This window comes from Monodelphis domestica, chromosome 2, assembly GCF_027887165.1.
Source record: "Monodelphis domestica isolate mMonDom1 chromosome 2, mMonDom1.pri, whole genome shotgun sequence".
Classification (NCBI taxonomy): domain Eukaryota; kingdom Metazoa; phylum Chordata; class Mammalia; order Didelphimorphia; family Didelphidae; genus Monodelphis; species Monodelphis domestica.
The window spans coordinates 455,417,921-455,445,834 of NC_077228.1; the positions used below are offsets into that span (position 1 = coordinate 455,417,921).

The 27,914-nt window shown below is 37.1% G+C and overlaps 2 protein-coding genes across 3 annotated transcripts in view; one reads left to right on the plus strand and one right to left on the minus strand.

Moving 5' to 3' along the window:
- On the minus strand, nucleotides 1-27,904 carry DYNLT2 (dynein light chain Tctex-type 2). Of its 2 annotated transcripts, XM_056819065.1 has the most exons (5): nucleotides 27,595-27,904; nucleotides 21,059-21,268; nucleotides 11,142-11,270; nucleotides 4,812-4,970; nucleotides 1-171 (listed from the first exon to the last, which is right to left on the minus strand). In XM_056819065.1, the coding sequence occupies exons 1-5, from the start codon at nucleotides 27,748-27,750 to the stop codon at nucleotides 61-63; spliced, it is 765 nt and encodes a 254-aa protein (XP_056675043.1). In that variant the 5' UTR covers nucleotides 27,751-27,904; the 3' UTR covers nucleotides 1-60. The 2 variants fall into 2 exon arrangements, with proteins under 2 accessions (XP_056675043.1, XP_001381627.1); XM_001381590.4 differs by lacking the exon at nucleotides 11,142-11,270 and having other exon boundaries at nucleotides 27,595-27,900.
- ERMARD (ER membrane associated RNA degradation) overlaps nucleotides 1-27,914 on the plus strand; it is a 108,670-nt gene that overhangs the window by 3,321 nt on the left and 77,435 nt on the right. The gene's annotated exons all lie outside the window — the stretch shown is intronic.

Here is a 27,914-nt window from a genome sequence, read left to right on the forward strand (position 1 = left end):
TTGCAACACTTATGTATTTATTTATCAATAAAGGTGATAAAAACAGTAGATAGGATTAAACTATTCACAATAAAGTGCATATACTAAGGCTAATGCAACATAAGACTCAGCTTCATGTTTAGCTTCTAGCCAGGTATCCCAAGCAACATCCCAAATCCATCTGCTAGAAATCTGTAAAATGAAAAGAAAAAAACAAAAATAAACTTTAGATTTTACATTTTACATTCAATAAATGTTGAAGTGCTTTGGAGGAAGGATTACAGATCATTTAAAATGGTGAAGTACATTATCTAATATTTTTGAGTAAAATTGGTGAGAGTATACTCTTTATATTCTCTCTGTACATATAATCCCCATATAATCAATATATGTATTTCTTTTGTTTCTTTTATGGAATTTGATATCAGTTTACTACTATTTACTGTGATGTGATGATTCATGCTTGCTTTTTCTTTGCTATTTAACATACTGCCAATCAAAGTTATGATCTCTTGAATACTTGGGGTAATGACTAGCCCTGAGCCTCCAGTTCCCACAATTCTTCTAATAAATTCAGTAAGCAGCAATAAGCAGTGAAATAACAAGTGTCTCGTCTGTGCTGGACATTGTTAGGTGCTAGGGAAACACTAAAACAAAAATAAAAGAAGAATGTCCCTGTCTTCAAGGAGCTTGTGTTTTAGGTAGAGAACTTGGACACAGAACATTAGGTACAAAACAAATACAAGGTAACTTTCTGTCCAGGAAAATCACTTCTCTTAGAGTTATCCTTCATTACCACCTACAGAGAGCTCTGACTATTGTGGCTCCAGACATATAAACTGTGTTTGGTGTTTAAAGCTCTTTACTGCCAGGCCCTGATTTATTTTTCTGGCTTTTTATATATCTATCCCATTCATGCACTCAAAAGACCTGCCAACATGGCATTCTTAACCTCTCATATATGGTAATCTCTCTCCTATCTCCAAACCCAGATATCCCCTATGCCTAGAACATATTTCCTTCTCATCACTTTTGAACCTTAATTTCCACTTGTATATAAAGCCTTTCCAGATCATCCCAGCTATTGCTAGTGCTTCTCCTTGTTTAAATACCCCATGCCATATTTGTTTCCCTGATAGAATTTAAGACCAAGGAGGCAGGAGTTTTACTTTGTTCTTGTATTCCTAGTATCCAGCATATAATTGCTGCTTAATAATTGACTGGTTCCTGAATCCAAGTCCCTTTCAGTTACACCATCCATTACATATACTATCCATTCTTACATACACTATTATATATATCTATATATATATCTATATCTATATCTATATCTATATATATACACTCTATTCATTACTGCATTTGGCACAAGTCTCTCAAATGGCCACACTACTTTCAATCCAACCTGCACATCAAATTAATCTTCCTAAAAAAACTCATGTTGTGCACATCATTTAAATAACTCACCCTAGGTTATAGTTAAAATGATTGCTCCTTGTGGTCAAGGGCCTCTTATTTCTTACTAAGCCCTAGAACATTTTTCTCCCACTAAATCAGTCTACTAGCTGTTTCCTGTGGGAAAAAAAAAATTGTGGCAGGGATTAGGATGGTTAATTGCAAGAATTGAGTGACTTCCCTGGCTCCATCTTGTGACGGTTCTAGAGCTAGCTTAGTTCCTTTTCTATTAGATTACAGGCATAGACCAAATTCTACCTTGTGAGAAAATTTTATTCTACTGTGAGAATTGGGAGAAGAACTTTATTGTATTGTTTGAATCTAGCCCTGCATGGCTAGGAAACTGGACACATTTAGAAATGCTTAACCAAGGATCTAGTTTATCTTAACCAGAAACACAGTTTCCCAAGATTGATATAAGGAATTTTCTCATAATTGCACATCTCATGCAAGTCATATGTTTTATCTGGCCCTATACTAATGAATTAGTAATTATTTCTACATTCCTTTGATTATTTACAGATAACCTGGAGAGGAGGACACCTATTTTCTTGAATTTAGGAAATCGTACCTGTTCACTCTTCCCTTCCAACTTGGAAAGTCCTTGATCTTTCATCCAATTAGAAATCAGATTGTCTAATGTTGTACTGTTTCCGTTTAATTAACTAGTCCTATTTGATATATTGTTTTTACCATGTGTCTAGCCCTAAACTAAGGAAGACTCTTGACCCCGATTTGTTGGACAATTGACATGCTTTGCTTAATAAGTCGGTATGCTCAGAAGTTCAAACCATTGTTTTCTCAGTCATTTCATCTTTTTTCATTATATTCCTAAACATTGTCATGCTTTCCTATTTCCTCATATTTATTTATATTATATCTCCAAGTGGTAGTATACCCACAAGGCCCATTTTATAATTCACCTACTAAAAAAACAAACCAAAAAAAAACCCTCCTGGATAAGAGATTCTTAACCTGGATTCCATGGAGAGATTTTAAAAGGTTTAAGAACATTGTTCTGAGGACTATATAGGTTTCAAAGATTGCCAAAGAGTTCCATAACATAAAAAGCATAAAGTGGACCATTCCAAGTGGAAGTAAATTCTTTCTATTTAATTCCTAAAAGACATATCTGTCCACATAAGTAATTTATTATCTATTGCCTAGCATTATGTTGTTTGTATAAATATAAGTATGTTTTGTGTATATATATATATGTATTTATAATTCATATGCATATACATCCAGACATATATAATGTTTCTCCAAGTAAAATGTACATTTCATGAGAACAGAGTGCTTCTTTGGTTCTTCCCTGTGTTGCCCTGCATGCTATAAAAGTGAGTTAAATATTAAGTGCCAGAAAACATGACACCTGTCATTATCAAGAACCTCATTTAACAGTGGGATGCTTGAGTTAACCAAATGGATTACTAATTATCAATAAATTCATTAAATACACTTAAAATAATTAAACAAATCATTGATGTGCTGATAAATGTTTAACAGTTGGCTCTCCAGAAAAAAGGATGTAAAATACACTTTTGCATTTAATCTGCATTAACATTTTCTACATACTTTCTTAAGCCTCAAAATCAATAAAAAAGTAAATTATTCTGATTCCTAGTTTGCTCATGTCCAACTGTAAAATGTCCACATTGAAACATAATAATCAGCTCTTGTAAGTCAATATAAATTGGTTTTAGCATATCCCTAAATAAAGTTATACTAAATATTATTAGCATTTGATGATTCAGGATTACCTAATATCTATCTAGTATCCTTAAAATAACCTACATATTATTGAATCAGTGTGGGAAATTTTAGCATGGAAGCTCATTTCACTGAAGCATATCAGCAACTTATATATATATTACTTTTAGAATTAGAGAATTGCCTGGACATTGAGATAAAGTCACCATTAAGCTTGAGATCAGATGGTATATTTGGAACCAGAACTTTGAACTTTGGCCTTCCTGACTCTAAGACCAGATCTCTACCTGTTATGCCATACCTATACTGCCTCTTGTAAACCTTAAATTTTCTTAGACTTATAAATGTTGGAAATTTCACCATTGGGAAATTTCATACTTGAAAAATTTCCTATTGATAGTGGGAACTCTATTGGAATGTGAACCCCATTGGCATGGGAGGTTCCTCCTCCTCCCTTCTTAAGATTACTTTAGGACAGAAACCTTTTGCTGAACAATGGAAAGGGCTTTGACCTATGCTTAAGCATAGAACAGGAAGTTCTTTGAGTCATGATTGATTTTAGAATTGATACAATAGAGATACTTGGAATGACAGAACCAGGTCTTGGAAAATACAATTTCCACCCCACTCAGTCCTAACAGGATTTAGGAAGAGCTGCAGCAAAGGATCAAGATTTAATTATTTGAGAATATGACCTTCAACAGACATGTGCAAAGCCACAGACCTCTGGGCGGTCCTGGGTTAAGCTAGAGCCACCATTGGCACAGGGAAGACATGGACAGTGATTGGTAGATGTGAGAACTGAGGGGAGGGAACTTGTATGGTTTCCTTAAAGATAGAGGGGTCTGAGAACAGAGGGGGGTTGGTTGGAGAGGTTTTTGGTCTGAGAGGTGGTGCTTTGAGAGTTGGCTCTGAAGGAAGCTGGAGGTGGAGGCCCTGAGACTGTTTCTCCATTTTGGTCACGTGAGTGATAGGGACTGATCTCCTTTCTTTGCCTCAGCTATCTAAGGGCTTGGGCCTTTTGGCCCAGCCTAAACAGAAGGGGTATTTAAGCCCTATTCCATTCTCTCCCCTTTCTCTCTCTCTCTCTCTCTCTCTCTCTCTCTCTCTCTCTCTCTCTCTCTCTCTCTCTCTCTCTCTCTCTCTCTCTCTCTCCTCTCTCTATCTCTAATACCTTTCTTCCTCCTGTTTGTAATTAAACTCCATAAAAGGTTGACTGCTGACTTGAGTTTTCATTTAGGAATTACATAGCTGAATTCCTTGGCAACCTTAAATTAATATATATCAGTCTTTTAAAGTGATTTCCTTGTCACACTCTTAACTATAATCCTTACAGGCAGAAACTAATGTGTTATAGAAGAATGAACTGGACAGGTTGGTGATATGGTGGCTAGAGCTCTGAGCCTGGAGTCAGGAAGACTTGAGTTCAAATTTGACCATTATGTGGTCTAAGGCTATGTGACTAGCTATGTGACCCTGGGTCAAATCACTTAACCCTGTTTGCTTCCATTTCCCCATCTGGAAAATGAGCTAGAGAAGGAAATGGCAAGCCACTTCAGTTTCTTTGCCAAGAAAACTCCAAACAGTCTTGAAGAGTCAGACATGATTGAAATGACTGAACAAGGCATATAAAAGTATCAGTACACAAATTTTTTTGTACTTACATTTATAGACTGACCAGTTTTTTGAATGAGTATTATTTTTACAATATATTTATATCGAGTAAAAGGAAATTCTTTAACAGCTGCTAATATGCGATCTGCCAGTTCAACAGACAAAGAAGAAAATGTTTCTTCATTATACTTGACCTTGTGAAGTCTGTCCTATTAAAAGAATTTTTAAAAATACTTAATTTCAATCTAAACATTTTCTATAAAAATTAGAATTTATCAAATTAAACTAAGGAATGGAAACATATCCATTTGCTCTACTTTAAAATCTTTGTCAAACAGCATAGAGTTGACCCTAGGTACTTAGAAGATATATTACCAGAGTTAAGGCCAAATTTGAAAAGGTCTGAGTATGGTTCCTATGACATACTCATCATCAGGTTAGCCATTAGGTGATGATACATAGCTTTGGTGAAACAGGAAAAAATATCACCCCAAAATGTTCCTCAATCTTGTCAATGCATTTTTTTTCACTTCATCATTAATAGTGGCAGGTTGCATAAAATGGAAGAGGGTTAAAAACTATATACTTTTGGGAGCAGCTAGGTGCCTCAGTGGATTGAGGGCCCATACAGATAGGATTGAGGTCCTAGACTCAAATCAGGCCTCAGATACTTCCTAGCTGTGTGACCCTGGGTAAGTCACTTAATCCCCACTGCCCTAGCCCTTATTCTCTTCTGCCTTGGAAACACTATACAGTATTGATTCTAAGAGGGAAGGTAAGGGTTTAATACAAACAACTATATAATTTTAAAACTGTAAAAATTTATTTAATTGTTGGCACTTTAAACATGAAGGCTTTGCCCAATAGCAAATACGCTGATATATCAATGGATGAATTGGATTATATACATAATGACATGTTCACTGTAGCAAAGTGCTATCATTTTACCTTGCCTGGCACTGTTCATGATAAAGATAAGCAAACAATCACTAGGAAGACAATTACATCTTACCAACACCATTACAGATTTTAAAGGAATAGAGAAATTCTATAAAGAATGTGATAAAATCTTCCATGTCATCAACTTATATCTAGATATTTGATACTTTGACTGCAAACATGGGCACAGGAGGGGAAAGTGATCAATATGTTGGTGTAGCAGGGGCCTGGCCCTTCTTGCCCTCAGCCAGCATTAAACTGAGAGTGTACTGTGAGTATAACAGGATTAGACAAAGGAGCGCAAGCCTCAAGAGCCCTGAAAGATGCCTTTGATGCAATGTCCTGTGTGGGAAGGTGGAGAACCTACTTCTGAAGAGTTGGGATGACAGGTAATGGCAGTGTCTTAGAGTCTTCAGAAACATGCATAGATAAGACCTGTGATTGTTCTGATCTCCTACCACAGAGTAAATAGAAGACTCTTAAAAGTCCCATCACTGGGGTGTGGAGGGGAACTACTATAGCTCATCCTGTCCTTAGTTTGACTTCTTTCAGATTGTCTCTGGTGAGAAACAATGCAAGGTCTTAGGCTCTCCCCAACAAGACTGACACATGACCTGCTGAGTGAGATGGACTTAAGTACGCAATTCTCAGGTTAAAGTATTTGGTTGGCACCCCAATTGAGAGGGGGAGGTAGAGGGGTAGTTTGTTGCCTTTTGCTGACTTTTTCTAAAAGTCCCAGGGACAAGCCTAGGAAAATACAGAAGGCTCTGATTCAAGGGCAAATGGTACAGCTCAGTTACTTTTTTTTTTATCACGTTGGTAGATGTAATTCTTATTTTGTATATTGTAGTATTTCACTCATTGTACCGTGAACCTAGCTCACACACTCAAGACTGAATGTCACAGCTCCTCCCAGACAAGGGGGCTGCACAGAGAGGAGGAATCTTGCATCAGGAATACTATAAAAAGTTTGTTCTTACACAGAGGCATTTTTTGCACTTGTCATTAGAATATTTTCCTCCTTTAATGAAGGGAAAATAAAAACTGCTTCTTTCTAGACTGTTTTCTGACTCCAATTTATTTTCATGAGTGGGGAATTTTCAGGCCTTTAAAAAATTTTTTTATCCCACTCAGTTTGGGGCTTGTCATCAGGGATTCTGAAATGGTAACGGGCTCTCCATTCCCTCCTTCTTAGCATAGACACATCTGCCAGTGATTTTGGCCACTTTCCAAGCGAGGGAATCTGTGAGCCTTTCCACACCTGGCAGGGATAAGAGATCAAGTATGAAAGCACAGTGAGGATTTGTGACAAAAGCTGTCCAAAGGATTAAGTAAATATGCATACAGGCCCAAGTGAAAAGGAGGTTTAAGCGTGACTGAAGGGTTCCCTTGGATACAAGTTGTGGGACTCCCAGACATGGGGTGAGAAGCCTAGCCAGGCAAAGTTGTGTGTGTATAAGAGATCCAGGGGAGCAAAGCAGAGCAGGAGGGAACTTGATCAAATGACCCTAGTCAAATCTGATAAGATTTTGTAAGATTGAAATATCCTGGCTAATTCACAAGATAGCCTTGGCCGGTGAGCCTAAGGTTTGAGTGACTAGAGAATGGATTATAAGACAGCTCAGACAAGACACAGGTTGCCTGAGTCTGGACTGGTGAATCTGGGAGTGAGTGAATCAGGGAAAAGTTAGCTTGCAAGACGTGTGACGATGTGAAGCCTCTGGATTGAGCAGTTAATGCATGCCAGCAGGGATTTGACAGAATTCTAGACCTTAATTTGATTGAACATCAGGAATAGGCCAAACAAATTTCAAACAGGCAACAAAAATGAGAGAAGAAAATTTACTATAGGTACCTATGATATTTTGCTCCAAAATATCCCAGTGGGAATAAAATGAGGAGATTAGGATAAGAGAATATGATGAAATTCTTTTTTTTTTGGGGGGGGGGGGGCAGAGGTTTGCCTCAGAGGATTAGATATTAACAAATGCCTAGAGATAAGGGAAAGTGTGCTTATGCTGCCATCTGGCTGCCAGAAAAGGGAACTTTTGTTCTCAAAGGGGAAAAAGGAGACTATGTGAGATCTCAAGAGAATTATCATTCAGGGTATAAGAATAGCAGTGCTCTGAAATCAGAGCAGGTATTGATGAGGAGGAGGGATGATGAAATAAGGGAGCAGACTAAGGCAATGCTCCAAGTTATGAAGCAGCAGACAGTCAAATAAGAACTATAGGAGGGAGAGCAGAGTAGGAAAGGAATGACCTTGAGGAAAGGAGGGGTTTTGGGGGGACACTCACCCAGAGCCCATGATAATGTTGAAGGTGGGGGAATCAGGAGTAGAGGTTACCTTCCTGATAGACACGGAGCTGCTAGATCCTTAATTGTGCTGTCCCAGGAGCTATGCTTAGTAACAAAGAGAACTTCTTGTGATGGGAGTGAAAGGGAAGAATTTCCTTTACTCAGCCAATGATTGTAGGATATGTATAAAAAGAAACAAATGATTTTTCTGCTGTGCCACCAAATTGGCGGGGGGGAGCCTCCCTTCCCACAGATCTGGGATTGGGGGGTGGAGGCTGGTTGGAGATAAGCAGACTCAGAATGGTAGGTGGTGGGAAGGGATCCTGAAACCTTAAGCAGAATGACTTGTGGGGATTGGGTCCCTGGAACACTGATGAAAACTGAAGCAAAGTTTTAACTGTTTGTTGTCTGTCTTTGTAACTGTATTGTGTGTGCACACAAAGGGAGAGTTTGAGAAGAAAACTTCTGCGTGATTGATAATTCTCTCTCTCTCTCTCTCTCTGCATTCCAGAATATGGGGGAGGTTGAGAGAGCGGAGATTTTAAAAGACACTCATGTGTGAATTGTGAGTTTATTAAATTCTAGAATGCTTAACAAAGTGAAAAGGAATTATTTATTAGATCTTGTCCTCTGTAGTGGGAAAGAGATAGGTGGGTAAAAAGATTTGTTCAACCCTTTCCCCCCTTTCTGTTCTGCTGGCTACAGAGAGAAAGATAGAAAGGACAGAAAGAGATGATTGGTCTCTCAATTGGATTTAGTTTATTTCAAAGTTAATATGTGTATCTGTGGTTTTGAAAAATAGCATCCCAATTCTGAAATGTGCTCGAACCAAGTGAGATGAATGTAAAGGTGATTCAGTACTGCAAAATTGTCTATCAGGTTTTATAAGATTATAGAAGGGTTTTATTAGGTACCAATGGAATAGTGGAAAACATGCTGTTTTCACTGAAATTTAAAGTGAAAAAATGGTTAAATGATTTAAATTTTTTAATATATCAAGAATGGTTTTCATCTGAGTAAATTAATATTGAGAAAAAAGCTTGTTTTCAGACCAGCAAGCAGCCTAAAGGTAAACAGATGAGAAGCAAATTCATAATAATTGCTGGCTGTTTAATGAAGTGCAATAACTTATAGTACCAGAAATTTTAGTACTAGCTGTGAGTGTGAAACTCCCCACACCATTTTATAATTATAATACTATTGGTCTTTATGATTATAACACAAATAATATAGTTCTCTTTATATAAATTATAAGCATTACCTAAGAAAAATACAGCTTAGGGTGTTATCAAATCTTGCTGATAGTTTGCCCTCAAGCTTGTAGCCCAAAAGTTTATACCAAGCCCATCACACCCTGCTACATGTAAACATAAGACAGTTAGTCAGGTAGTGGAGGGTTGCTTTGGGGTTGTCAGAAGGGAAGTGGAGGGCTGCTCTTAGGTGCAAATGTCAGCCATCTAAACTGCTAACTCCTAGCATTAAATCATACTTGTCAGCAAAAAAAAAACAAAAAACACACAAACAAATTAGACCCCGACACCTTATTGTAGAGTTTTTGAAAAGGTCAGTAATAATAATAAACTTAAGTTACCACCCATAGTGATTACTTTTGTACTTTCCAGCTTATTCAGCACTTGCATCATGGATTAGGACCTGTCTATGTAAAAGACTTTTGCATCCATCCTATTTTAATTTTGACTGTATCTTGTGACACTGTCATCAGATTTCTGCTTAAAAAAAGGCTATTTCCTAAGGCTTGGGATTTTTGGTCTTAGCATTGACCAGAGTCTGGCTTTATTATGAGACTTCTCAATAAACCTATTTATTATTAGCTTGGAGACTTTTTATTGATGTTCATAATTAATTTGGACCTTGTTTCCCTTATTGGTTTTTATGCTAATAAATTTTTACCACACAGACTTTTAGAAGAGATGATGAAGCACTAAGATTTTGTGTAATCTAAGAAAGGGCTCACAAATGAAAATGCTATGAACATTGGGAAAGAAAAAGTTTTAACTCTGTAAATTTGAAATGGAACCTGTACTAGTAGTTTGGAATACTTCTATATGCTTTATGAAATATAGCTTATATGGACTGCTGCCAAAATTTGTACTTTGGTCAGGTATGATTTCATTGTTTGAAGGTAAATATGTTTAAATGCAATCTTGCCTGTATTGTACAATTTTTGTTGAATCATAAATGATTTATGAAAATTTGTACTGTGGACTAAATTAATATCTAGAAGAATTGGATGATACAATGTGTTATGCTATAGTATGTAAATGATGCAATCTTTAAAACCAATAATAATTTGGATTCTTTTGTGCTATTTAATTATCAGATAAAATAATACCTGGTGGAGTGAAGTTTATTTGAATAATGATGGTAAAAAGCAAGTAGAAGGTGAGAGGAATGATGGATTTGAATATGAAAAAATAGGTTAAGGGATTTTAATTAGAGTATGGGACTTTTAAGTAAAGTCTGTTGGGAAGAATATCATAAGTAAAGTTTCATGTATGTAGGGAATGTGAGGAGCAGAAGGCAAAACAGAGAATTCCATTCTGCTTTGAGCAGAGGCTTTAAAAGGAAAAAAAGTGAATGTTTTGAAACTATTAAGGTTAAGCAAAGAACTATCTCATTTTCCCACTACAAAAATGAGGGGCAAGCCTCATGTTCCTGAGCCATCTCAGAGAAGTAAATAAATTGTAATAGATGGGGATAAAAATCTTTTCACTTAGATTTATTGTAGAGTAAGAAGAGTCTGTGAGGACTTAAATAGTCAGAGAGAGAAAGTATTATCAACTTGGAATCTAGAAACCCCAAATTTGTAGCCTCGTAAGATCTAATGAACCCCAAGTTTTAGGACTAAGATTGTAAGTTTGAGTCCCCAAAACTTGTACTTGTTCCTTGTTCCCATGAGAATCCACTCTGAATGGAATCCCATGCTAGCAGTTTCAGACTGAATAATGGATCCTAAGGTAAATAATTCTAGTTAGGTGGGACTAAGCATAAGCTAAGTGACTCCTTTTGCCTTAGAAGCTTCCCCATTATACCACATTCCTCTTTCAGGGATCAAACTCAGGACTTTCAGCTTATGAGACTGACACGCTGCTTATTGCGCTAGAGTCACTTGGTGTGCTTACATTTGAGGGTAAGGAAGCTGACCACAGAGTTTCAAATTCATTAACTACTGCAGCTCCTGAATAGTGCATGCCATCTCTCATAAATGAAGAACCATCACAAGGTGCATAACTCACAGCATTGAAACATACCTGTATCATTGCAAAGGATAAAAGAGTCACAATCTACACAGACTCCCGCTACGCCTTTGGCATATGTCATGCTTTTCTGGTCATAGTTGATCAGCTGACCAGATGGACTGAAGCATTCCCTACTGTTTGGGCCACATCTGCTTTTGTTGCTAAAGTCCTTTTAAAAGAAATTATTCCCTGCTTTGGCCTACCAGCACGTATTGATTCAGATAAAGGAACTCATTTTACTTACTCAGTCTTATCACAACTTTATTCATGTTTGGGGATAACTCCTAAATTTCATACACCATATCATCCCCAGAGCTCTGGCCAAGTTGAAAGAATGAATAAAGAATTTAAAAACTATGATTGGAAAATTGTGCCTGAAGACTCATTTGAAGTGGCCTGAAAGAGAGAGATTAGATAGAATTTCTGGCCCTATTTGATCTCAGAAGCAGACCCAGAGGTGATTTACACATCTCACCATTTGAGATGCTATTTGGACATCCACCTATTCAGGCAAAACCATTTATCCCTGCCTATACCTCATTGTTAGGAGGGGATAAAAACATCACTACATATATCAGACAATTACAAACAAAATTGCAATAACTCCATGACTCTGGAGCTACTGTTCAAGTAGGACCCATAGACTTCTCACTTTATGATTTAAACCCAGGTGATAGTGTGTATATAAAGAATTTCAAACGTACTGGGTCGACTGAACCTAGTTATGATGGAACATTCCAAGTCCTATTAACTACACTGACAGCTATTAAAATTGGGAAGAGGAACTCATGGATTCATTTTAGCCATGTAAAATGAGTACCTTCTGTTGATAATGAATAATTGACTATGTTGATTGTATTTAATTATTGATTATAAGACTTCCCTATTGATGGATCTGTACTATTTTATTTCAGTTTATTTGTGCCATACAATATTTTTTCTTTCTCTCATTTTTTTGCATTTGATGCAATGTAATTGTATTGAAAAGATTTTCTTTTAATTATTTTGATTTTTGCAATAAGCTAAGATATCCATTTGCTTAGCATATAAATGCATACCAAAAAAGCTTTAGTCTATGGAAACCTGCCATTTATTGATAAATATTAGGGGACTATGATTAATGATTTTGTACAATTCTAGGGATCAAAAAAGGAGCACGGACTATCTACAAGGTGCCATAGAAGCACAGATTTAACATGAAAAGTGCCAAAAGAGCACACAGGTCAAAAGGAAACCAATCCACGTAGGATTGATGAACTTCTATGCCAATATGAAAGGACTTGAACCTAGTGTGAGATTTAAGGTTGCGGTGCTTAACACGTATTAAGATGCAGGACTCCTTGAACTCCACTCCTTGTAAAATACTTTCTATGAAAGTACCTAAAACCTGGCTAGTCTGGCTCCTCTATCCCTGAGAAATGATGAAATATCAGACCAGGAAATTATACTTCCCTTTTTACACAAAAATCTAGTCCTTGTTTTTTCTCTCTTATATTATGGCTACTTCCTATAGTCCTGATTTATAATGGGTAAATACAACATTAATGCAATTTTTCCCCCTACAGACTTGTGGGATAAAAATTACTTTAATTGGACCCTAATCCAAGGGCCTGTTATGAATTTATTTTTTTAATTCAGAAATTTGATATAGTTTTTGATATTTTGATTCTAATTTTGACTTTTTTCTCTCAAAACCTTAATTTTCCCCCTCTATTTTTCTTTTATATTTTTGACTTTTTCTTTTGATAATTGACTAATACACCCCATAACTCAACCATTTTGAGTTGATCTGGGTGTTGATAAACACCATCTTCAGGGGGGATTGTATTGTATTTTTATTTTTAAAAAATTCAAGATTAAAATTTTGTTTGAGTAGAATTTCAGGAAAAGAAGTTTGATAACTCCTTGAATACAGAAGAATGAACTCTTTGAAAAAAAAAATGCTTGCAGAAACCTACACTGCATCAAGAAGATCCAGAATGAACTTTTGGGTGCAAATCAATTGAATAAAAGGGGATTGAACATTTATTGTAAATGTACACTTTTATGCCAAAGGAGACTTCCCCCTAATTTGGCTTTTTGTCAATGCATCTAGAAAAACATTGGTTTTGCTTTCTCTCTTTTTTATTTTTTTATTTATCTCTATTTTAATTTCCTCTTAGAAATGGAAATATTGTATACATCTGTAGTTAAAAAGGTTTTAGGACTACAAGATGATTACGTTAAATGATCAGTGGGGAGACTAGTCTCCCAGTGATCATCAGGGGGGATTGTGAAGATTAGATTTAGCTCTCCCCTGATTATAACAATGAAGATACTTAGTTCTTCCTTTATTGTGAAGATTAAATTGTAATCCTGACTGTAACTATGAAGGTACTTAGCTCTTCCTTTATTGGGAAGATTGAATTGTAATCCATGATCTACTTTTAGATTTTAAACCCCAAAAAGTTGATAACTCAGTATTTTAAGTAGATTTAACCATTTTAACTACAAAAATGTATTAAGTAACTACAAAAGGTGAACTAACCAAAAAAGGTGTTAAGTACACCAAAAGACATACCCTAACCAAAGAAGGTGTGAACTAAAGAGTGGGAAGTCCTGGAGAAAAGCATCTGCTATGATTGGTAGATATGAAATTTAGGGGAGGTGACACAAGAGGAAAAAGATCTTTAAAAAAAGAGGATCACAGGCCAGAAGAAAATATTTGATTCGAGATTCGAGTTGGATGGAGGATTCTCTGACTCGGAGTTGGACTGGAGGAACTGAACCCCTGGAGGAACTCATGCAGGAGACCTCAGACTGCTTTTCCATTTTAGACAAGTCACTGTTGGTGAGTGATCCTGCCTTTTTTGGAGGTCTAAACCTCCGAGAAAGGCCCATCATCTTGAGACTCTTTTCCCTGATTTAGTCCTTTGTATTTCTACCTGGCTCAGAGGAAGCCGGAGTTCTCTCTCTCTGTCTCTCTCTCTTTTTCCTTAATATCTTCCCTCTATTGTACATAAGCTACCATAAATTCCATTTATTAATTAATTTTGGGATTTAGAAACTAAATCCCTGGTGACCACCTATATAAATATTCAGAGTCCAACCACAAATTAAATTTAACAGCATGTCTTTTCAGGGTAACCAAATTTTGCCATGATCTTCCATAAGCCCTTACAAATGATAGTATCAAAGGCTTTGCTCAGACCAATGAACACTGTGCACAGACCTCTGTTCTGCTGCTGGTATTTCTCCTAGAGTTGTCAGGCAGCAAACACTTGTTATGATTGAAATTCTCTAGAGATTACATTTTAATTATAATTATTAAATAATAAAAATGGGCCAGAGAAAGAAAAGGCACTAGCCATGTATGGCTATCCATTCCCTTAGTAGCCTCTACCCCAAGCTGGCAGTGCCAGTCCTTAGCCTGACTGGGCACACTAGTGCTCCCTTGGATAGCCCCAAATCAGACTACCTACACTGGCTCTCTCCCCACCCCTGCCAGCAGCTGTGCAGCTAGACTATGGGAACATCAGCCCTCTCTTAGCCATTTCCTATGTTCACCATTCCAAGGCAAGAAGTAATTTTCATCCTCAGAGCTCTACTTCCTTCCCTCATGATGTCCCTTTCCTGAGCCCTTCTAATTTGGAGGAATCTGACCTCTGTGTCTGAGTAAGACATGGGTCTTCCCAATATCAGGAGTTATCTTGTGGTCTTTAAAATAGCTGCCTAGCACCAATAGAGCATCTCCTAGCATGCTAGGGAGAACTCCACCCAGAACTCGCCACAGAGAGGTAGTTCAGATTTCAGAAGTAAAAAAAAATGCTTTAAAATCAATAGATTGTTTCAGGGTGCCAAAAAGGGGATATAGGCTAGTGTTACATTCCTACACATCATACCAACTGTTCCTTTGTCCTTTCTAAGGCCACACTAGCTCTTGAGTAGGTGGCCATCTTCCAAGTAGAGGCTCAGCCTATTAAGGAAGACTGTTAGAAGAATCTTGCCAGGACTCAGTCAGAGAAGTTCCTGTAATTGTCACAGGACAACATATTTCTTTTTTCCTTGATAGAGATGGACTGTAGAATCATTCTTGATCTCATGGAGGAGAACCTCTTGCCTTACATTTTTTTTTTATATGAGCAGTGGCCTTCCTGCCTTATAAATCTCTGCTGGAATGGACTCAGCACCAGATACTCTGTCACATAAGAGATGCCTAATGGCATTAAACTCTTCTGTGGCATCCCAGGTATATTCTAATCTTGAAAGTATTATTGATGTATTAATATTGTAACCTATGTCTCATGTACCAGGTTCATGGTCATATTATTTCTTGATCATTGTATTTAATTGGTACACTATTCATTCTGACCACTCTCCAAACCTATAGTCCAAAAGTCAAGAGAATTCCTGGGCAGTGTGTTAGCTGCCACAGGGTCCTAGCTCCTACCTTGACAGACCAAATTCCTTACCAGGTCACATGTTTGATTAACCTCCTCTTTGATCTTGTGGTTGTCAATTGAGCCAATGTCAAATCCTCTACCATGTCACATGTTCATTAACTACCTCCCATTCCCCATTCCTCAATTCTGCAATAAAAGATTGGGGATACATGTAGCTCACTCTTACCACCCATCAGAGGACCATGCTCTCACAACCAGGTTGTTGAACACTTCAGAGTCTTTCTTCCTTTATTGTTTCCCCTCTCTTCTTCTCTTATTACCCATTCTCCCTGTCTTCAACTTCCCTTCTGAGTGTTCACCCACAAATATATTAATTTGTGGCTACTGAACTCCAACATCTTTAGTTGGAAGTCTGGCCAGAGAGAGATTGATTTCAATGAGGTATATAGTTAATGGCTTCAGCACTAATAGACGAAAGTCTGTTGAGAATATTATGGAAGTGTTCAGTCTATCTCAACAGGATCATGTCTTTATCGATGATCACTATGAGCATGGTGTCATGAGTAGCTGAGGTGTCCCATAGATTTCTGGCCCATAAATAGCCATCAGGGCATCAAAGAAATACCTTTAGTTGTTACTATCAGTATAAACTGAATTTCATCTGCCTTCTTACCAAGGCAAAAATCCTGCATCTCTCTAAGCTTTGTTCGCACTTTTTTTTTTTTTAAAACCCTTACCTTTTAGAACCAATACTGTGTTCTAAGGCAGAAGAGTGGCAAGGGCTAGGCAATGGGGGTTAAGTGACTTGTCCAGGGTCACACAGCTGGGAAGTGTGTAAGGCCAGAATTGAACATAGGACTTCCCATCTCTTAAGCCTGGCTCTCAATCCACTGAGCGACCCAGCTGCCCCCTGCTCTTTACTTTTGATGGAGTTAAACACCACTTTTTTAGAGACAGATAAAATACTGTGCTAGTAAACCCTGTGGAGTTCTTGTTTTTATTTTAGTAGTTTATGAATTTTCCATAATTTTCATCAAGCCAGTCCTGACATTTTCAAGTATTATGGCTTAGGTGAGTAAGTATGGTGCTTTGCAACAAGTCTTTGAAAGCTTCCCACTCCTTTTCTGCTCCACTGTTGCCAACAATGTGTTGGCTTAGCTTTCACTCCAAATACAAACTGTTTGAACATGAAGAAACATTCTAATCTATTGATATTAAGTTTTTTGGAAGTTGTCTTGCCTTGGGGCTGCCACTTTTGTTGAATGTGAATATTTAACTTGGGGAAGATAAGACTATGGTATATCCAGCACTTTGCACCACACATCATCTTTATCAATTTCACATCATGTCTGTCTCTTCTCCTCACAAGGATATAGACTATTAAGTGCTAATGTTTGCTTTGAGGATCCATCCATGAAATTTTATTGCATTTACATAAATGGTATTGGTGAAAAGAGCCACACAAATAGTAAGTGCCTGTTGCTTATTGCTGTTTCTTATTGTATTACACTGCTTCCAAGGACTCACTGCTATGAATGATAGTCTGTGTCTACTCTGGCATTAAATTCATTCAGAATTATTTTTTTTTAGCATATTGTTGGCAGGGTTCTCCAGGTTTTCAAAAAATTCTTTAACCTCACCAGGGATGCATGGTGAGATCAAAGGCACTGATGTTGGTGGAATCACACTTTTTTGCAAGTAGCAATTGAACTGTCATAAGCCTCCAATTTGCTTCTTTTGGGAGTCCTACAAGTTCACTGACCAGATTGGATTCGATTGTAAAAGCTACACCAACTTCATTTTGCTCTCCTCAAATGTGTGTCCAGCTACAACCTTGATAAGCTGGCCTTCATTTGCCAGCCTTGTTTAACTCAGGGTCACTATTTGGATTCATTAGCTGCTGAGTTCTCTCACAAGAGTTGCTTCTCTTTCAGATCTCCTGAATTTTATGTTGTCAATAAGGGCACAACATCCCATGTACAAATGGAATCATCTTCCTAAAAGTTTTGTATTTTGATTGTAGAGTAGGATCCCCACCTGCTGCACTAACAGGCCAGGATTAGGTTGGGTCAAGCAATGTTTAGGGCATCTTTTCTGACCCTTTCCTCACACCAGGAGGTGAGTAGTGTGGTTCTTAAAAAAGGTGGGGTTCAGATATTCAGGAAGAGACTGAATCCCACTGCTCCTTTGGTCCCATGAGTTACCTGTGTTCAGGATTGTGCCTCCAACTCCCAGTGTATCCTCACCTACTGCTTTGTCACTTGCCTATCACCACATGATAGGAGTAAATTAATTAAAGATAGGAGTAAAATAATTAAATAATGATGTAGTAAAATGAGAAGAGTGATTTTTTTTTACTTGAGCAAAAATTGGATTAAATGAGGCAGGATTGTGTAAAGTCATCAACCTCACTCTGGCGTCCAGATTCATCCAAGTCCAGGGACAAGACAAAAGTCAAGATAACTGGTGATGGTATGGGATGCAGTGGATGACCTTGGCTCCTTCAATTACTAACCAAGCCCTACATGCTCCATGATGCCTGCTTCAGTCTCCTTCATGGTTCTTGGAAAAAAGTGTTCTAATCCAACCATTCCCCTGGGAAAAGTCTTCACATGATTAGGGTAGATGCTCCCTTAATTCACCGATGAATTTAACGCCTGTTGGTTACCCTCAACATGGTTTAGAATGCTTGCTGAGACAATTTTGTTGGGGTGTGGCTGCTAAACATGCTACAGCTTTTTGGAGTTATAGGTGAGAGTTGGGTGGCAGTTGTATACCAAAGGAGGAAAACAGGCCTGGAAAAAAGGGCTCAACAAGCCCTGATACCGGAGGCACTAGTCTTCCCTGAACACCTTGCACATTCCCATATTTTACAATGATTATGGTCCTTCATACTTAAAGAGGACCAAAATAACATCACTTCCAAATTTGATAAAAATGTTGCAAAAATTGGGCTTCAATCCAACAACTTACATAATATTTCACAATATTCCAAATGGATATACAATCTTAACATTAAAAATCATAATATAAAAAATGAGAAGAGAAGCGGATTATATCTCAGAGCTATGGGTAGATGTGTTGTTTTAGTTCTATAAAATAATTTTTTGGTAGTTTGATTGGCAAGACTCTGAAAGAGTAAGTTAATTTAGGTAGAGTTTTCCTTTTTTTATATTGGTTCAGCCTACCTATGAGCAATTACTATTTCTTAATTTGTTGAAATCTGATTTTATTTGTGGGAAAAGTATTTTGTTAACTGTGTTCATATATTTTAGGAGAGGTATTCTTAACCAAACAAGAGAGGCAATTACAAAAGATAAAATAGAAAACTTTGATTATATGAAACTGAAAAGCTTATGCACAGACAATTAATGTATCTAGGACAAACAGCTAAATGAGAAAAAAAATCTTTTAAAAAGTTTTTTTGGTAAGGGTTTGGTATCAATATTAATAAATACTCAGTGGAATTGTTTGTCAATTCTGGGAATGGGGAAGAAAGAGGGGTGGAAAAAATCATGAATCATGTAACCATGGAAAATTATTCTAAATAAATTAGAAAAAAGATTAACAAATGATTACTATGTACATATATAATATTTATATGTAATATATGTAAAACCAAAAGCCATTTACCAATAGTTATTTGGTGAAAGATATAGACAATTATCAAAAGAACTGCAAATTAACATCTAAGAATGTTCCAAATCACTAAAAATAAGAGAAAAGCAAATTGAAATATCTCTGAGGTTTCATCTTATACCCTGGAAACTGGTACAGACAACAAAAGACACACTGGTACATTTTTGGTGTAGTTTTGAAGTGGTATAATAATTTTAGAAATAAATTTGGAATTATGCAAATAAAGTGTCTAAAATGGTATATACTATGGCCCAGAGATTTAATTACTGGGCTTGTACCCCATGGTGTTCATTGATAAAGTTCCTTTATACACTAAGATATTTATAGCTGCACTTTTTGTGATGGCAAAGAATTAAAAACAAAACATAGATATCTCTTCCACATGGTTGGGATTAGGGTCATGACATCCCTTCAATTTGGAAAATCTACATAAAATTTTTGGTCTCCCTTTGTACCAGAGATTTATAGTGTGATTCCAGTACCACTGATATTTGTGGTAATAGGGCTGGTTTAGTTCTAAACGTGTTGTAAAGCATGTCCTCTGAAAGGTGTATGATGATACAGGATGGGAAGAAAGGAATGCAATTTTTTGTTATGAGCCAATGCATGAGATTTGCTGCCTATAGTAAAATAGTACTTCATTATGGCCCCCACAGGAATGTGGAATCAACAAAGTTCAGGTTAAGATAATGGGAGGATCAAATGAAACCCTGATACATAAGCATATAAGGATAGTTACTAGGAGAGTAGAGGAACTTCTCACAACTAAAGTTGGCCTAGGCATGAGCAAAATTATATAAACAGAAGTAAACAACTTAGAAATGATTTTCAGGACTGATATATAAAGGAAAGACAATGAAGGAATAAATGATGCTTGCATGCATTTAGAGTGGTATGTGGTTTATTGAATTATTAGACGCAGTTCCTAGTTGGTCTCAGGCTATACAGATGTAGCAAGGTTATTTCCCATATGCCTTTTTAGTAATATATAGGCTTAAGTACAATGCAGGGAAGAATATGGGAGCGATAAAATATAAGTGAGAAAAACCATTAAAAAGATCTTATCAATAAATGCAAAAAAGATAGATAAAATATAATAACCACACATTTTTAAAAGTAAAGAAAATGGTAACATTTTTCTGTAATATATTTAAAAAATTGAAAGCATTAGCCTTATTTATAATAAGCAGATAATTTCCCTTTAAGACAGGATTAAAGCAAGGCTATGAACTCTCATCATTATGATTTGATATAGTATTATGTGAGGAGAGTGGGGTGTGGGAATAGTAGTTTTAGGCTACAGAAATTCTAATTACCCAAAATGGTAGTAATAGCAGTGGGTTCAGAAGAAGAAATTAAGGAAAGAAGCAATCAAAATAACTATAAGTATCCCTGCCACAATGTGACTTTCCCCATTGTGGTTTTGATATATTCCAGGTCAGCATAAGAAATTAAATGGGAATTTTGGGGGAGTTTTGCAGAAGCTGAGATGACATGAGAAGGCCAGCAGACAATACAGAAAAACTTTAGAAACTCAGAAATGCATATTTAACCCAAAGTTTACAGTAAAGTATTGTAAACATCCTGTAAAAGAAAAATTGTAAATTCAGACTTCTTCTCTGGCACAAAAGAAAGGTCAAAATATTTTACTCAGATTTTTCAGATTGAGGAGGTATTGCACCCCTAACCTCCACTATGTGGAAGGGATACTGGTACAAAAGAAACTCATATAGAAATCTATCTTATCATCAAGTATTAAAAAAAAAACATTTCTCTAACCGTTAGTATCTGTTGAACTTTTTTTTGTACTCTCTGAGCTTGGAATTTCTGGTATGGCTCCATTCTATATGTGTTAGCATATTTTACTTTTCCTGTCATGGTCTTCCATTGATCTTTACCTATATCAGCAATTGCATCATCAAATGGAGGTTCGACATATAGAACATCATGTACAGATTCTCTGAGTCTTTCTCGTAATATTTGTGCATACTAAAAATAAAAAGTCAAAAATATATTTTAGTATAGAGTTCAGTATTTACTAGTTATTTGAGTTTCTACTTTTAAATTCTTTTTTGCAGTAGAAGTAACTTGGACAGTGGGGAGCAAGACTAACACTCACTGATGAGCTTATTTTTGTATTAGGTAACATAATAATAAACTCTTTTATTCCTTCATTAACAAATTCTTGAGTGCATATATGTGCAAATATGCACACATATAACAAGTCTCAAATTTATAGACTGATAATTGGAGAAGGCCAAACCTCAGAAAATGGCTTCAGCTATCCTCTAGACAAGAGCAAGATGCACAAAATCTTTTCCAGGTTTGCCACTCTGAAAATAAGCCTAGTCCCAAGCAAGACAGACAGATGTGTTCAAATTCTGCCTCAAATATTTTTTAAAGCCAAGAAAAAGTCTAAAATGCACTGAACCTCAGTTTTTTAATTTGTAAAATGGGGACAGCAAAATCTATATTTGCTTCAAAGAGGCTGGAGATTAACACAAACAACATACTTTGTAAGTCTTAAAGAACTATATAATTGGCAGTTATTATTCTAAGATCAGGTTTGATGAGGACAAAGGAAAGTTCCAGATAAATTGCTCCATAAAAATTCAAGGATAAAGAAAACACATTCAACTGGGGGGAAAAAGGAAAACTTTACATTGTAGGTAGTTCATGAGTTAAGCCTTCAAGAAGAGAAGGATTATGAAAGAGATATAAGAGGAAGGAATATACTTCAAGCCATCAGCTCTTTCCTTTCCTTTCATCCTAACTTAATCTTAGAGTTCCTTCCCTGGAATCTTTTGCTCTATCACTGATCATGCATCACCAAACTTCAATCTTGGATTATTCCCATCATCTTTCTCCTCTACTTATAGTCACAGACTGATGAATAGTTATGGAGAGATCACATAACCATTAGCTCCACTCAAAATTTATGTTATTAAATCCAAATGGATCCTCAGAATTAGCCTCCTGGTACCTCATTCCTTGCTATCTACAAACATCTTCATCTTTCCTCCATTCTTAAAATCACTTACCTGGATTCTTATCTCCTCAAGCTTTCATCCTCTATTTTCCCTCTCTTTGGAAAGTTAAACAAGAAAAAACTGTCTACTCTTTGTGCTGCCTCTTTGTCTCCTCTTTCCCATTTCTTAATTCTTTATAATCTGACTTCTGCTCTCTTCAGAGTTGCCAATGATATTTTAATAGATAAATCCCATGATCTTTTCTTAAGTTTTAGACTGACCACTCTAGGAGACAATGCTGTTGCCCACCCATTTCTCCTAGATACTTTCTCCTTTGGAGTTTTTGACTGCTCTCTTCTGGTTCTCCTCCTACCTTGTCTGATTGTTTCTGAGTAACTTTTGCAGAATCATAGCCCACAGGTTTCTTCATAACTTTACTTCATAACTTTATCCATAGATTTTATCCATAGTCCCGAGTCTCTCTTCTCTTTATACTCTTGGTGAGCTCTATCTCTTCTCTCTTCAGTCACATTTCCTGAAAAAGCTGCCTGTATTCAGTTTCTACTTCCTCTCCTCTTACTTGCTCCTTAACCAATCTTGTTTTTTTACCTCAATTCAAATCAAACCACTCTCCAAAGTTTCCAAAGATCTCTTAATTGCCAAATATGATGGCCTTTTCTCAAGCCTCACCTCTTTTTTTGTTTTAACCCATACCTTCTGTATTAGATTCAAAACTAAATATTGGTTCCAAGGCAGAAGAGCAACAAGGGCTAGGCAACTGGTGTTCAATGACTTGCCCAAGGTCACAAAGTTAGGAAGCATCATTTTGTTGGGAAGATAGACCCCTCCCCCTTATACTTGATTGGATTTTAGTGATCCTCATAGGTTTAAGATAATCAATATTGTGATTCTAGAGTGATTAGTATAAATTCCATTATAATCTTAATACAATCAGTAGAATTCATTATTTTTATAAGGATTTCTAGGCAAAGCATAAAAACTACTGCTAGGGGATTTCTAACCCCTCCCTAAGTTTGTACTTCCCTTTATAAGATAATGACCATCTGAGTCTCATGTCCCAATAAGGTACAAACATCATGCACCCTTCCCTGGTTGGAAATAGCCATCCTTCCTTCAGATCAGATGAGTATGAGGTAATGGTCATCACTATCTGCCTAAATAAGGGTATTGCCTTGTGATTTAACCTTTAGACTAATATGGGCTTTCCTAAATGAACTAACCAATCAGCTTTGTAATTGGGTAATAAGGTCTATATGATGTTATGTCTTGTGATATGTCATCAACCTTGTATGGAAATATTCATTTTGTTACTGTCCCGGTATATAAACTAGGTCTCTGCCGCCAGGCACTGTCTCTTGCTGGGGTCCAACAATGTAATACATGCAAAGAACACTTTTACAGGAGGAATTAGCTCTCTTCCAATAAATTCTAATTTCCTACCTTGACTTGGAGAAATTTGGCTTTTTGACTTTATTTACCTAAATTGTCTATATTGTATCGGTGGGTTTCTATCATGCAACAATTTGAACTAAGGATCTCCTTTTAGGCCTCAATCATATTGACTTAGCTGATGCAACTGACAATGCTGACTACCCTCTCCTCCTTTATATTCTTTTCTCTTTCAGTTTTTGTGATACTAATCTCTCTTGGTTCAACTGTTGTTTATTCTCAAACTATTTTGCTGACTTATCATCCAGATCAAGTTCTCTTAATTTTGAGTGTTACTCAAGATTCTGTTTTGGTTTGCTTTTCTTCTTCCTTTATTCCAGAAGTTTATAATCTGGGGTCTATGCACTTTTTAAAAAGTATTTTGAGGGGGCAGCTGGGTGGCTCAGTGGATTTAGAGTCAGACCTAGAGACGGGAGGTCCTAGGTTCAGATCTGTGCTCAGACACTTCCTAGCTGTGTGACCCTGGGCAAGTCACTTGACCCCCATTGCCTAGCCCTTACTACTCTTCTGCCTTGGAGCCAATACCCAGTCTTGATTAAAAGAGAAGGTAAGAGTTTCTTTTAAAGTATTTTGATAATATTTCAAAATAATTGGTTTCTTTGGAATATTGTATATTTTACTCTTTGTATTTAAAATATTTAATATTTATTTTGCCAGTTAAACTTTCAAAGTAATACATGTCAAAGGGAAGGTTAAAGAACCTTTACTCTTTCTCTTTATACCTCATCAACTCCCAAGGGTTTAACTATCATCTCTGTTAATGACTTATAAGTTTATTTATATATAACCATAGTCTTTTTCTCAAGGTCCAACCTTGTATCACCATTTACTATTGCATAGTTCAAGTTGGATATCTAAACTCCCCTTAAATCCTTAGATGAGTAAAATAATGTAGTGAAATATAAGACCAGAAAAATAGTTTAGAATGATGGAAGTGTGGCTAGAATAACAGGATCATAGATTTAGAGCTGTAAGGAACCTTAGAGATTAATGTAGTTCAAGCCCTTCATTTAACAGATGAGGAAACTGAGCCCAGAATTTTGTACCACCTAAGGTAGTAAGTAGTAGATAGTGCAAGTAGTAGATGTAGGTAGTAAGTAGTAGAACCAGGATTACTATCTATATACTTTTACCACCAAATTCAGTACTTTTCCATTAATATCATCACACCATCACATCTATAGTATAATTCCTCTTCCCTCCACTTGCATAGGTACTATCTTGGTATAGGCTCTCAACACCTTTCTCTTTTACCTTCTGGTTTACTTAAATAAATCAAGTCTCTTCATTTCAATCTATTCAGCTGCTCAAATGGTTTTCCTAAGCTCTAAAAATGACTAGGTTGACCATCTATTTAATAAACTCTAGTGACTATCACCTCCAGCATCCAATATAAAGTCTTCTGTTTGGTTTTTGAAGCCTCATCCTTCTCCAGTTCTTTTAAATTTTACTTCCATTTACAGACTCTATGATCTAGTGAAACACTGGTTTTGTTGCTCCCCACACAAGATACTCCAGTTCACATGCCTGTAATGCCCTGCCCCTTCCCACCATCTTGCTTTCTTTTCTTCCTAGACTTAGTTCAACTCCCTCCTTCAAAGCAGACCTTTCTCAGTCACCTTTCCCAGCCCCTAGCCATGGTCTTCTTTCTGAGATTACATTCCACTTCCATGACCAGCTGTTTGCATTTTGCCTGCTCCAATAGAATGTGTGCTCCTTAAGGGCAGGGACCATGTTTTTGCCTTTCTTTGTATATCCAGTGCTTAGCACAGTGCATGTGGTACACAGTACATACAGTAATATATGGTAAACAATTAATACTTGTCCAACTTTTTGCTACAGCACACAGATTTAATATTACAGGGATACAGAGACAATTAGACAAAACTGTCAGAGACATGGAGAGGTAGCAAGCTCTAAATACAGAGGATCAGACAAAGTCACATCTTTTCTGGTCATCTCTTTTTCCCACTTAAATCACCAACATCATAGTTCAGGCCTTCATCATCTCTCACCAGACTATTGCAATAGCCTTGTTAGGTCTCCCTGCTTCTATTTTTTCTCTTCTCTATTCTATCCTCCACATAGCAGACATATGTATGATATTCTTAAACAGATATTCCAGATCTGCCCATATCATACTTTTGATTAAAAAGGTTCAGAGGTTTCCTCAAAATAAAATAAAAACATTTTCAAATAACACTTACAATTCCTTCCAATTATGGCTCAAATTTTCCTTTCAAGAATGATTTTCTATTACTTCTCTTCACATGCTTGACATTTCAGTCAACTTGGCCTACTTGCTGTTTTTTTGTACATGATATCCCCTCTCCGGGACCCTATATACAGGTTATCCCTTCATGCAGGGAATTCTTTCCTTCTTTATTGTCATTTCTACATATAGGGTTTCCCCCAATAAGAATGTAAGCTCCTTAAAGGCAGGGTGCTTTTTTTTTTTTTTAATATCCCTAGTGTCTTTTCCTACTGTAGGTATTTTAATGCTTGATGAATTAATGGTGTAATTTGACAGTCATAAAAGCTGAAGCACTGTGGTAAATGTTAGATTTGAAATCAAGACTCCTGATTTTGAATCCTGGGTCTATTACTTATAATGTGTCACTCTGGGAAATTCAAAATCTCTCTACAAATCAGTTTTCTCACCTGCAAATGGGGGAGTAATTAGATATTTACATTTCCTATCACAATTATATTTAATTCACCCTACAAGTGAGAAAATGTATCTACTGGTCAGATCATAGCAGGAATGTTGTGTTTAATTCCATGCCCCATCTTTTAAAGGGCCCAGACAAACTACAGGGCATTTAGAAGAGGTTGGCCAGAATGATGAGAAATGAAAAAATGTGTCATGAGTATAAGATAAAGGAATGAAGGATGTTTAAAGATAGAAGAAAAAAGGGACTTTAAATGGAATTAGGTCTCTTTAAGCATCTGAAGGGCTATCACTTGATCTACTTTACTTGGTTTCAAAGTTGGAATCACCTTAGAATATAAGGAGGAAATTGCTTAATAATTAAAGCTATTAGTCAGGATAAAAAGAAATACATAGCATTTTAAAGTTAGTAAAGCATATAATCTCATTTGATTCTCACAGTAGGATAGAATGTTTCTGAATAGGACAGGATAATATAAAAGGGCTTGGAGCGGGAAGGAACTCTACAAATAATCTAATTTAACTCCATCCCTTTGGAATTGAGGAAACTTTAGCACAGAGGGGTTAAATTACTCCTCTAAAGCTACAGGAAAGCCCTTTTCTGGACTTGGAGGCACTCATGTCAAAAGTGAAGCTAGGTGATTCAATGGATTGAGAGCCAGGTCTAGAGATAGGAAGGTACTGGGTTCAAATGTGGCCTCAGTTAGACACTTTCTTGGCTTTGGCAAGTCACTTAAGCCCACTGCCTAGCCCTTATCTCTCTTCCACCTTGAAACCAACACCTAGTATTGATTCTAAGAGAGAAGGTAAGGGTTAAAAAACAAGGAAAAAAGTACACCAATGATATATGTTGTGGAGCAAGGATTCAAACCCAGGTCTTTTGACTTCAAACTTGGCATTGCCCTCAATACACCAGAGATTCTCCATTACTGGAGCAAGGGAGACCAGACCCTGACAGTGCTTTCGGTAGGATCCCATCTCACATATTTGATCTAGTCCTCTAGGAATCAGTGAAGGGTACAAACCATTCAGAAGACCAAGGCCTAGAGCCAGTCCTTGTTCTACAGGAGAGCTCCTCACATGGGTTTTTCTTAATGTGTGTGTGTGGGCAGAATAGGGAGCAGGGGTGCTCTTAATTGGGAGAGGCCCTGAGGCTCCTGTCATGGATGGGTGTAGAGGGTCCCGGTCGCTGCCACTGCACTCACTGACTCCTTCTCAAACATGCTGGGTCTCCTCTCTCTCTTCCCCGGGGGTCCAGAGGGCCCTGAGGGCCCCGCCGGAGATGACGCCGTAGGCATCGCTGGGGCCTTCGTTCCTCGGCTAGAGAGGGAAGAGTGGCCAGGTGCATTTCGTTTTTCCATGGTGCTTCGCGTCTTCCTCCCAAAACACAGCCAAGAGAAACTGTCCTACAGCTAATTCTCCCCCATTCCCAACCGCTGGAGCACAGGCTTTCGCCCCAGCCCGGAGGCCTTCCTTCCCGGATACTCGAGAAGTCGCTCTAGTAAACGGCACAGATCACGCGCCC

Coding starts and splice junctions, on each gene's coding strand:
- DYNLT2 (XM_056819065.1), bottom strand. CDS start 27,750: ATGGAAAAACGAAATGCACCTGGCCACTCTTCCCTCTCTAGCCGAGGA. Junction 4,971..11,141: donor CAGCTTCCTTACCCTCAAAT/GTAAGCACACCA, acceptor TTCTTTTAATAG/GACAGACTTCACAAGGTCAA. Junction 172..4,811: donor AAACTGGTCAGTCTATAAAT/GTAAGTACAAAA, acceptor TTCATTTTACAG/ATTTCTAGCAGATGGATTTG.